This window comes from Hypanus sabinus, chromosome 1 (assembly GCF_030144855.1).
Source record: "Hypanus sabinus isolate sHypSab1 chromosome 1, sHypSab1.hap1, whole genome shotgun sequence".
In the NCBI taxonomy this organism is placed as follows: Eukaryota; Metazoa; Chordata; class Chondrichthyes; order Myliobatiformes; family Dasyatidae; genus Hypanus; species Hypanus sabinus.
Window position 1 is genome coordinate 71,851,132 of NC_082706.1, and position 12,553 is coordinate 71,863,684.

Sequence of the window (12,553 nt, forward strand, 5' to 3'; positions counted from 1 at the left end):
AACAGTTATTACCCCTCAACCATCAGGCTCTTGAACAAATGGGATAACAAGACTCATTTAAGAACTCTTATTTTGTTATGTCATGCTCGTTATTTATTGCTATTTATTTATTATCTGCATTTATAGTTTGTATAGTTTATGTTTACAGTTTCCAGATCCTGTTTTGTTACTGTTCTATAGTTTTGCCAAGTATGCCCACAGAGAAAGAACTTCAGGGTTGTAAATGGTGACATGTATGTACTCTGATTAGCATTATCTGCACAATGATCAGTGTGAATAAAACCTACAATTTGTATTGATCCAAAGATTCTTGATGGGCTGAATGAGCTTCTTTCCATGCTGAAACCTCTGTGGGTAAATGCAACATATCAAACATTACACCCACCTCTTTATCCCAACTCATGAGACGCAGCTGCTTCCATTGTTCTCGTTTGGCAAAGTAATCTGGGTATATAGCCTTCTCAGATGGATGCCAGTGATCTAGATAGAATTCTGGTGTCTATCAAAAAATAGGAAACATTAAATAAACTCAGATCAACAGAGAATTGCGTTGTTACCCGTAAAATGGATGAGCAAGTAACTGAAACAGGACTCTGGCCTACATGATACCCAGCTGATGGCCTCGAGGCAGAAACAGGAATTAAAGCAGCTACACGCTCTCTTATTTGTTGGAATTCTTTGAAGAAATAATAAGCAGGATAGACAACGAATCAATTAATGATGTGTATTTGGATTTTCAGAAGGCTTTTAACAAGGTGCCAGCATACACAAGGCTGCTTAACAAGCTACAAGCCCATGGTATTAGAAAAGATATTGGCAGGATATTGGCAGGAGGCAAAGAGTGGGAATAAACCGAGACTTTTCTGACTAACTGCTGGTGACTAATGGTGTTCCACAGGGGTCTGTGTTGGGACTGATTCTTTTTATATGTTAATGATGATGGAATTGATGGCTTCTTCCAAAGTTTGCAGGCAATAAAAAGGTGGCACAAAAGGATTTGGGAGTGTGTGGGCAGGTCTCCCAAAGGGTTAATTTGCAGGTCGAGTCTGTGGTGAGGAAAGCAAGTCCAAGACCATAAGACAGTTTCAGAATTGCACGTAGTGTCAACAGAGCTTTACCAAGAAGGATTTCTTACAGATCAGCAGCGGTTATTTAAAAAGAGAGCTTTGAAAGCGTTTGTCCATTATACATGGCCTATCAGCAGCTATAACCAGAGCACCAATTGAGTTAGATAGCAGGGAAGATTCAAACATAAAAGGGAGACACTGCCTAACAGAGCAGACATCAATGCAATGATCTGAGGCAGAGTGGTAGGGCTTTGGTGATAATGGGCTGAGATAAGGTAAGTTACCTGTGAGGACTAGAAACAGGAAGTATGCCTGAAAGGCCGATGTTCTATACTTGGTGTCAGATGTGGGAAGTCCGTAAGACTTCCAGCCTCCCGGATGACCACATCTGCGCCAGGTGTGTCGAGCTGTAGCTCCTTAGGGACCGGGCTAGGGAACTGGAGATGAAGCTCAATGACCTTCATCTCATCAGGGAAAGTGAGGAGTTGATAGAGAGGAGCTACAGGCAAGTAGTCACACCAGGGACTCAGGAGACAGATAAGTGGGTAAAAGTCAAGAGAGGGATGGGCAAGAGTCAGATACTATAGAGTACCCTTGTGGCTGTCCCCCTTAACAAGAAGCAATCCTATTTGAGCAAACATGAGGAAATCTGCAGATGCAGGAAATTCAAACAACAACACACAACAAATGCTGGTGGAACACAGCATTTTGTGTGTAATCCTATTTGAGTACTGTTTGGGGAGGGGGGCAGGAGGGGAGAGAAGACAGCCTACCTGGGGCAGCTCTGGCACAGAGGCTAGTCCTATGGCTCAGAAGGGTAGAGAAAGGAAGAAGGTAGCAGTGAATAGGGGACTCTATTGTAAGGGAGTCAGACAGGCGATTCAGTGGACGCAGGAAAGAAACACAGATGGTAGTTTGCCTCCCAGGTGCCAGGGTCCGGGATGTTTCTGATCACGTCCACGATATCCTTAAGTGGGAAGGTGCACAGCCTGAAGTTGTAGTACATATTGGAACCAACGACATAGGTAGGAAAAAGGAGGAGGTCCTGAAAACAGACCACAGGGAGTTAGGAAGGAAGTTGAGAAGCAGGACCTCAAAGGTAGTAATCTCGGGATTACGGCCTGTGCCACGTGACAGTGAGTATAGGAATAGACAGAGATGGAGAATAAATGTGTGGCTGAGGGATTGTAGCATGGGGCAGGGATTCAGATTTCTGGAACATTGGGACCACTTTTGTAACCTGTACAAAAAGGACGGGTTGCACTGGAATCCGAGGGGGACCAATATCCTGGCAGGGAGGTTTGCTAAGGCTATTGGGGAGGGTGGGAACCAAACTGAAGAGACAAAGGAAGTAGCAGTTGGCTCACAAATAGAGAAAGCTTGGAGACAGTGCAAGAGGGAAGATAGGCAGGTGATAGAGAAGGGATACACTCAGACCGATGGTTTGAGATGTGTCTATTTTCATGCAAGAAGCATCAAGTTTAAATCAAGTTTTAAATCGAAGCAAGAGGCAAAGAGGGAAGAAGTGAAGGCATCTCAGAGAGAAGCCGTTTTTTTTTAAACTGATCGGGGAAAGAGGCTAGACTGCACAGGCGCGTGACGCGTAGCAGGCCAAAGGTTTAAAAAGAAGACCACCATATACAGCTGCCATCATCGTAGGGGCTATCATTGGAGTGGATTGAGGTAGAGTGAGACGGCTTTGCCTCAACAGGCTTCAGCAAGAACAGGCAGAGGCGGGGTTTGAATGGGGCACGACTGCACAAGCACGTGAAAGTCGGCCTCTGAGATCAGCGGGAGAATTTTAAAAAGTGAGCAGAGGCTGAGGACTAGCTTCACTCCAAGTGAGGCAAGGCCGGGTAAGCTCCTTTAATTAATCTAATTAGTTTAGGAGTAGGTAATGGAGGCAGCAGTTAGAGCAGTTGAGTGCTCCGTTTGCAGTATGTCGGAAGTCAGGGTGAGCACAGCTGTCCCTGATGACTACACCTGCAAAAGGTGCATCCAGCTCCAGCTCCTGACAAACCGTGTTAGGGAACTGGAGCTGGATGAACTTTGGATCATTCAGGAGGCAGAGGCAGAAATAAACGGGAGTTACAGGGAGATAGTCACCCCCCAAGAGTCAGGAGACAGGTAACTGGGTGACTGTCAGGAGAGGGAAGGGAAGCAGAGCACCCATGTGGCCGTTCCCATCAACAATAAGTATACCGTTTTGGATACAGTTGGTGGGGACGACCTACCAGGAACGAGTTGCAGCAGTTGCGTCTCTGGCATCGAGAATGGAATGAAAGGAGGGAAAAGAGGAAAGCAGTAGTGATAGGGGATTCGACAATTAGGGGGACAGATAGGAGGTGCTGTGGAAGAGATCGAGAATCCCAGATGGTCTGTTGCCTAAGCAGCTGGATGTTGTGGTTCATGTGGGGACCAATGACGTGGGTAGGAAGGAGGAGGAGGTCCTGAAAGGTGAGTTTAGGGAGGTAGGCGCCGTTAAAGGACAGGACCTCCAGGATAGCAATCTCAGGATTGCTACCAGTGCCACGTACAGGTGGGTTTAGAAATAATAAGATAGCGCAGATCAACACGTGGCTGAAGACATAGTGCAGGAGAGAGGGCTTCAGATTTATAGATAATTGGGCAGTTTTCCAGGGAAGGTGGGACCTGTTCCGGCCGGACAGTTTACATCTCAACTGGATGGGGATAAATATTCTTTCAGGCAGGTTTGCTAGAGAAGCTCCAGTGCATTTAAACTAGATACAAGGGGGGAGGGGAACCAAAGTGTAGGAACAGATGTATCCGAGGATGATTAAAAAGAAGATAGTAAAGTTGTTTGCACTGTTAGAGATAAACAGAGAGGAAGAGGTTGAGAATTTCTTAAAGGCATTTATTTTAATGCTAGGAGCATTGTAAGAAAGGTGGATAAGCTTAGAGCATGGATTGATACCTGGAAATCTGATGATGTAGCTATTTGTGAAACATGGGTTACAGGAGGTGTGTGATTAGCAACTAAATATTCCTGGATTTTGTTGCTACAGGTGTGATAGAATCGGAGGGACAAGAGGGGGAGGTGTTGCTTTGTTTGTCAGAGAAAACATTACAGTGGTGCTCTGTCAGGATAGATTAGAGGACTTGTCTAGGGAGACTATTTGGGTGGAATTGAGGAATGAGAAAGGTGTATTAACACATATAGGGGTGGATAATACGGGTGTATAGGGTGGTTCTAAGACCACCTAAAGGGGAGTGAGAATTGGAGGAGCAAATTTGTAAGGAGATAGCAAATATTTGTAGTATGCACAGGGTTGTGATTGTGGGAGATTTTAATTATCCACACATAGACTGGAAAGCCCATTCTGTAAAAGGGATGGATGGTTTGAAGTTTGTAAAATGTGTGCAGGATAGTTTTTTGCAGCAATACATAGAGGTGCCAATAGAGAAGAGGCAGTGATGGATCTCCTGTTAGGGAATGAGATAGGTCAGGTGGCAGAGGTATGTGTTGGGGAGCACTTTGGTTCCACTGATCACAATGCCATTAGTTTCAATACAATTATGGAGGAGGATAGGACTGGACCCAGGGTTGAGATTTTTGATTGGAGAAAGGCCAACTTTGAATAGATGCAGAAGGATTTAGAAGGAGTGGATTGGGACAATTTGTTTTATGGAAAGGATGTAATAGAGAAATGGAGGTTATTTAAAGGTAAAATTTTGAGGGTACAGAATCTTTCTGTTCCTGTTAGGTTGAAAGGAAAGGTTAAAAGTTCAAGAGAGCCATGAAGGGATATTGGAAACTTGGTTCGGAAGAAGAGATATCTAGAATAAATTTAGGCAGCATGGAGTAAATGAGGTGCTCGAGGAATATAAAGTATGTAAAAGAATCTTAAGAAAGAAATTAGAAAAGCTAAAAGAAGATACGAGGTTGCTTTGGCAAGTAAGGTGAAAATAAATCCAAAGGGTTTCTATAGTTAAATTAATAGCAAAAGGATAGTGAGGGATAAAATTGGTCCCTTAGAGAATGAGAGTGGACAGCTATGTGTGGAGCCAAAAGAGATGGGGGAGATTTTGAACAATTTCTTTTCTTCGGTATTAGCTAAGGAGAAGGGTATTGAATTGTGTAAGGTAAGGGAAACAAGTAGGGAAGTTATGGAAACTTTGATGATTAAAGAGGAGGAAGTACTGGCGCTTTTAAGGAATATAAAAGTGGATAAATCTCCGGGCCCAGACAGGATATTCCCTAGGACCTCGAGGGAAGTTAGTGTAGAAATAGCAGGGGAAATTAATGGAAAGTACTCTTAGAGATGGTATACATAATTACCTGGATAGACAGGGTCTGATTAGGAAAAGTCAACATGGATTTGTGCGTGGAAGGTCTGTTTGATAAATCATTGAATTTTTTGAAGAGGTTACGAGGAAAGTTGACGAGGGTAAAGCAGTGGATGTTGTCTATATTGACTTCAGTAAGGCCTCTGACAAGGTTCCGCACGGAAGGTTAGTTAGGAAGGTATCGTTCAATTGTTGGGTATTAATATTGAAGCAGTAAAATGGATTCAACAGTGGCTGGATGGGAGATGCCAGAGAGTAGTGGTGGATAACTGTTTGTCAGGTTGGAGGTCAGTGATTAGTGGTGTGCCTCAGGGTCCAGTGTTGTTTGTCATATACATTAATGATCTGGATGATGGGGTAGTAAATTGGACTAGTAAGTATGCAGATAGGTGGCATTGTGGATAATGAAGTAGGTTTTCAAAGCTTGCAGAGAGATTTAGGCCAGTTAGAAGAGTGGGTTGAAAGATGGCAGATGGAGTTTAATGCTGTTAAGTGTGAGGTGCTACATTTTGGTAGGAATAATCAAAATAGGACATACATGGTAAATGGTAGGGCATTGAGGAATGCAGTAGAGCAGGGTGATCTAGGAATAATGGTGCATAGTTCCCTGAAGGTGGAATCTCATGTGGATAGGGTGGTGAAGAAAGTTTTTGGTATGCTAGCTTTTATAAATCAGAGCATTGAGTATAGGAATTGGGATATAATGCTAAAATTATACAAGGCATTGGTAAGGCCAAATTTGGAGGTCTGTGTCCAGTCCTGATCACCGAATTACAGCAAAGATGTCAACAAAATAGAGAGAGTACAGAGAAGATTTACTAGAATGTTACCTGGGTTTCAGCACCTAAATTACAGAGAAAGGTTGAACAAGTTAGGTCTTTATTCTTTGGAGCGTAGAAGGTTGAGGGGGGACTTGATAGAGGTATTTAAAATTATGAGGGGGATAGATAGAGTTGACGTGGATAGGCTTTTTCCATTGAGAGTACTGGAGATTCAAACAAGAGGACGAGTTGAGAATTGGGGGCAAAAGTTTAGGGGTAACACGAGGGGTAAGTTCTTTACTCAGAAAGTGGTAGCTGTGTGGAACGAGCCTCTAGTAGAAGTGTTAGAGGCAGGTTTGGTATTGTCATTTGAAGTAAAATTGGATAGGTATATGGACAGGAAAGGACTGGAGGGTTATGGGCTGAGTGGGATGAGGTAAAAGTAAGCATTCGGCATGGACTAGAAGGGCCAAGATGGCCTGTTTCCATGCTATAATTGTTATATGGTTATAAGTTGGTTAAGTCTCCGGGACCGGATGAAATGTACCCCAGGCTACTGTGGGAGGCAAGGGAGGAGATTGCTGAGCCTCTCACAACGATTTTTACATCATCAATGGGGATGGGAGAGGTTCCGGAGGATTGGAGGGTTGCGGATGTTGTTCCCTTATTCAAGAAAGGAAGTAGAGATATCTAGGAAATTGTAGACCAGTGAGTCTTACATCAGTGGTTGGTAAATTGATGGAGAAGATCCTGAGAGTCAGGATTTATGAACATTTGGAGAAGCATATGATTAGGAATAGTCAGCGTGGCTTTGTCAATGTTTGAATGTTTTGAGGATGTAGCTAAATACATTGATGATGGTAGAGCTGTAGATGTAGTGTATATAGATTTCAGCAAGCATTTGATAAGGTACCCCATGTAAGGCTTATTTAAAAAGGAGATATGGGATCCAAGTGGACCTTGTTTTGTGGATCCAGAATTGGCTGGCCCACAGAAGGCAAAGAGTGGTTGTAGACTGGTAATATTCTGCATGGCGGTTGGTGACCAGTGGTGTGACTCGGGGATCTGATCTGGGACCTCTTCTCTTTGCAATTTTTATAAATGACCTGGATGAGGAAGTGGAGAGATGAGTTAGTACATTTGCTAATGACACAGAAGTTCGGGGTGTTGTGGATAGTGTGGAGGGCTGTCAGAGGTTACAGCGGGACACAATAGGATGCAAAACTGGGCTGAGAAGTGGCAGATGGAGTTCAACCCAGATAAGTGTGAGGTGGTTCATTTTGGTAGGTCAAATATGATGGCAGAATATAGTATTAATGGTAAGACTCTTGGCAGTGTGGAGAATCAGAGGGATCTTGGAGTCTGAGTCCATACAGCAATCAAAACTGCTAAGCAGGTTGACTCTGTGGTTAAGAAAGGCATACAGTGTGTTGGCCTTCATCAAAAATGGGGCTGAGTTTAAGAGCTGAGAGGTAATGTTACAGCTAGATAGGACCCTGGTCAGACCCCACTTGGGAGTAGTGCACTCAGTTCTGGTCACCTGACTACTGGAAGGATGTGGAAACCACAGAAAGGATGCAGAGGAGATGTACAAGTATGTTGCCTGGATTGGAGAGCATGACTTATGAGAACACGTTGAGTGAACTCGGCCTTTTCTCCTTGTAGCAGTGGAGGATGAGAGGTGACTTGATAAAGGTGTATAAGAGGCAATGATCGTGTGTATAGCCGGAGGCTTTTTCCAAGGCATAGAGGGCTATGGGTAACCCGAGATAATTTCTAAAGTCAGTACATGTTCGGCACAGCACCGTGGGCCAAAGGGCCTGCACTATGCTGTAGGTTTTCTATGCTTCTAGAATAGATGTATTGCAGAATAGAGATGGGGAAGAATTTCTTTAACCACTGAGTGGTGAATCTGTGAAACTCGTTGCCACAGGCAACTGCGGAGGCCAGATCTGTATGTATATTTAAGGCACAGATTGATATATTGTTCATTGGTCTGGGCATGAAGGGACAAGGCAGGAGATTGGGGCTGAGAGGAAAAATGGATCAGCCATGATGAAATGGTGAAGCAGACTCTAGGCCTAATGGCCTAATCCTGTCCCTATCTTAAGGTCTTATGGAGACGAAAACAGAAATTAAAGCAACCACATGCTGTCATATTTAACAGCTGTTAGAATTCTCAACTCTTCAAATGGAAGGAGGTAAGAGTAGATCCAATCTCTGAAAAGGAAATGGGGTATTTTCCCAAATCTGTTCACCTACTAGATTAGTGTTATTAATAGATAAAATGAACAAGGTATTCATTATGGATTCCACAGAAGCTGAAGACCCAAAGTTTAGAGCAAAGACTTAGGAAAGATTGCATTAGCAATTTGATCATCCTTTTGAAAGACAACAAGGCGGTTGTTGTTTCATACGGCATGGCCTAGGAGGGACAGACACGAGTCTGCCCATTTGGGAGCCAGGACTGGATCAATCCTCATCTGCATCTCGTTCACAGCTGTTCCAACATGGGTGGCCCTGAGTTGGCATCACCTAATGGAGTCCTTGAAGCATATAAGCCTCCACATGACATCAACGTGTTGATCCAGGTGATGGAGGAACAAGGTGGTGAAAAAGGGATGTATTGCAGGGCCTGGGTGAACTTCTAAAGCATGAATAAGACACTATAAGAGAAGCTTCTCAAGATAGGATGAATTTAAGTTTATTGACATAGCAGGGAGGAACTCAGCAGGTCATGCAGCCCCAATGAAAGGAAATAAAGAGCCAACGTTTTGGGCTGAGACTCTTCCTCAGGACCCTTCGTGAGTCATGATGAATGGTCACCGGCCTAAACCTAACCCTAATGCTTCCTCACCTGCTGAGTTCCTCCAGCATTTTGGGTGTGTAGCTCTGGATTTTCAGAATCTGCAGAACCTCCGCTGTTTATGACAGTGGAATGTTTAGGAGTGTGGAGCAAAACACACAAAATACTGGAGAGACGGAGGAAGGGGCGGTTGGCTCACATCTGGAGAAAGCATGGAGACAGTGTGAGAAGGAGGATAGGCAAGTGACAGAGAAAGGATGCACTCAGACTGATGGTTTGAGATGTGTCTATTTTCATGCAAAAAGCATCATGAACAAAGCGGATGAGCTTAGAGCGTGGATCAGTACTTGGAGCTATGATGTTGTGGCCATTACAGAGACTTGGATGGCTCAGAGGCAGGAAGAGCGCTAGGCTTTAGATGTTTCAGAAAGGACAGGGAGGGACGCAAAAGAGGTGGCGGCATGGCACTGCTGATTAGAGGTAGTGTCACAGATGCAGAGGTGGAAGTCATGGAGGGATTGTCCACTGAGTCCCTGTGGGTGGAAGTTAGGAACAGGAAGGGGTCAGTAACTCCACTGTTTTGTTATAGACCACCGAATAGCATCAGGGACATAGAGGAGCAGATAGGGAGACAATTTCTGGAAAAGTGTAATAATAACAGGGTTGTTGTGGTGGGAAATTGATTGGCATCTCCCTGGAGCAAGGGGTTTAGATGGGATGGAGTTTGTTAGGTGGGTTCAGGAAGATTTCCTAAGACAATATGTAGATAAGCCTACAAGAGGAGAGAGAGGCTGTACTTGATCTGGTATTGGGAAATGAACCTGGTCAGGGGTCAGGTCTCTCAGTGGGAGAGCATTTTGGAGACAGTGATCACAATTCTATCTCCTTTACCATAGCACTGCAGAGGGATAGGAACAGACAAGTTAGGAAAGCGTTTAATTGGAGAAAGGGGAAATATGAAGCTATCCGACAGGAACTTAGAAGAATAAACTGGGAACAGATATTCTCAGGGAACTGTACGGCAGAAATGTGACAAATGTTCAGGGAATATTTGCGTGGCATTCTGCATAAGTACATTCCAATGAGACAGGGAAAGGATGATAGGGTAAGGAACTGTGGCATACTAAGGCTGTTGAAAATCTAGTCAAGAAGAAATGCCTATGAAAGGTTCAAAAAAAAAATAAGGTAATGATAGAGATCTAGAGGATTATAAGGCTAACAGGAAGAAGCTGAAGAATAAAATTAAGAGAGCCAGAAGGGGCCAAGAGAAGGCTTTGGCAAGCAGGATTAAAGAAAACCCCAACATTTTATGTAACAGTTTCTTCTCCCAAGCCATCAGACTCCTCAATACCCACAGCCTGGACTGACACCAACTTACTGCCCTCTACCATGCCTATTGTCTTATTTATTGTAATACCTGCACTGTTTTGTGTTATGCAGTCCGGAGTCAGTCTATAGTCCAGTGTAGTTTTTTTTTCTCTGTTGTTTTTACATAGTTCAGTGTAGTTTTTGTACTGTTTCATGTAGCACCATAGTCCTGAAAAACATTGTCTCGTTTGTACTGTACCAGCAGTTATGGTCGAAATCAATAAAAAGTGACTTGACTTGAACATTCTACACGTATGTAGAGAGCAAGAGGGTAAGACGTGAGAGAATAGGACCAATCATGTGTGACAGTGGACAAGTGTGTATGGAACCGGAGGAGAAAGCAGTTTCTCTCAATGAATACTTTGCTTCAGTATTCACTACCGAAAAGGATCTTGTCTATTGTAGGGACAACTTACAGCAGACTGAAAAGCTTGAGCATGTAGATATTAAGAAAGAGGATGTGCTGGAGGCACAAAGGATCAAGTTGGATAAGTCTCCGGGATTGGACGAAATTTACCCCAGGCTACTGTGGTAGAAAGGGAGTAGAGACAACCCAGGAAATGATAGACCAGTGAGTCTTACTTCAGTGGTTGGTAAATTGATGGAAAAGATCTTGAGAGGCAGAATTTATGAACTATTTGGAGAGGCATAACATGATTAGGAATAGTCAGCATGGCTTTGTCAAAGGCAGGTCGTGCCTAACGAGCCTGATGGAATTTTTTCAAGAATGTAACTAAACATGTTGATGAAGATAGAGCTCTGGATGTAGTGTATATGGATTTCAGCAAGGCATTTGACAAGGTACCCCTTGTAAGGCTTATTGAGAAAGTAAGGAGGTATGGGATCCAAGTGGACATTGCTTTGTGGATCTGCAATTGGCTTGCCCACAAAAGGCTAACAGTGGTTGTAGACAGGTCATATTCTGCATGGACGTTGGTGATCAGTGGTGTGCCTCAAAGATCTCTTCTGGGACCTCTTCATGATTTTTATAAATGACCTGGATGAGGAAGTGGAGGGATGGGTTAGTAAATTTGCTGATTATACAAAGATTGGGTGTGTTGTGGATAGTGTGGAGGGCTGTCAGAGCTTTCAGTGGGTCATTGACAGGCTGCAAAACTGGGCTGGGCTGGCAGATGGAGTTCAACTCAGGTAAATGTGAGGTGTTCATTTTGGTAGGTCAAGTAGGATGGCAGAATATAGTATTAATTGTAAGACATTTGGCAGTGTGGAGGATGAGAGGATTTTGGGGTCCGAGTCCATAGGACACTCAAAGTTGCTGCGCAGGTTGACTCTGTGGCTAAGAAGGCATACAGTACAATGGCTTTCATCACTCTTGGGATTGAGTTCAAGAGCCAAGAGGTAACGTTACAGCTCTATAGGACCTTGGTCAGATCCCGGAGTACTCTGCTCATTTCTGGTCGCCTCAATACTGGAAGGATGTGGAAACTATAGAAAGGGTGCAGAGGAGATTTATAAGGATGTTGCCTGGATTGGGGAGCATGCCTTATGAGAATAGGTTGAGTGAACTTGGCCTTTTATCCTTGGAGTGATGGAGGATGAAAGGTGACCTGATAGAGGTGTATAAGATGATGATAGGCACTATTCGTGTGGATAGTCAGAGGCTTTTTCCCAGGGCTGAAATTGCTTTCATGAGAAAGCACAGTTTTAAGGTGCTTGGAAGTAGATACAGAGTGGATTTCAGGGGTAAGTGGTTGTTATTGTTGTTTTTTTTTTTACGCAGACTAGCGAGTGCAGGGAATGGGCTGCTGGTGATGGTGGTGGAGGCGGATATGATAGGGGTACATAACAAAAGACCCTAGGGTTCATATTTTCTGTGCACTATCACTTTAAAATGTCCGGAGAATGAGACTGGCTTTTGGATACTGTTTGAGCTGTTACAGAGTGAGACAGAGTGGGGGGGAGAGAGGGGAGAGAGGGAGAGAGGGGAGAGAGGGAGAGAGGGGAGAGAGGGAGAGAGGGGAGAGAGGGAGAGAGGGAGAGAGGGGAGAGAGGGAGGGGGAGAGAGAGAGAGAGAGAGAGAGAGAGAGAGAAAGAAACTGCTCCGAAGATTGATGTTATGGTTCCTCTACAAGTTGTTTACCTTTCCACAAGGACACTTGCCTGCTTGCAAAGTTCTTGCAGACAGAGGAGGAGAGAGGAGGGCGAAGCAGGTTGATGGACAGCATGTGGTGATAAAAACCAGGTCTGCGGTTACACAGACAGACACATGGCTTCAGACACTG

The 12,553-nt window shown here is 44.1% G+C and overlaps 1 protein-coding gene across 1 annotated transcript in view; it reads right to left on the reverse strand.

The window, feature by feature from the left end:
• The window catches only part of ndufb9 (NADH:ubiquinone oxidoreductase subunit B9), an 81,319-nt gene that overhangs the window by 5,492 nt on the left and 63,274 nt on the right, over nucleotides 1-12,553 (reverse strand). Inside the window, exon 3 of the mRNA XM_059971006.1 lies at nucleotides 386-499. Coding sequence (XP_059826989.1) covers nucleotides 386-499 — 114 coding nt within the window. The remainder of the gene's footprint in view (nucleotides 1-385; nucleotides 500-12,553) is intronic.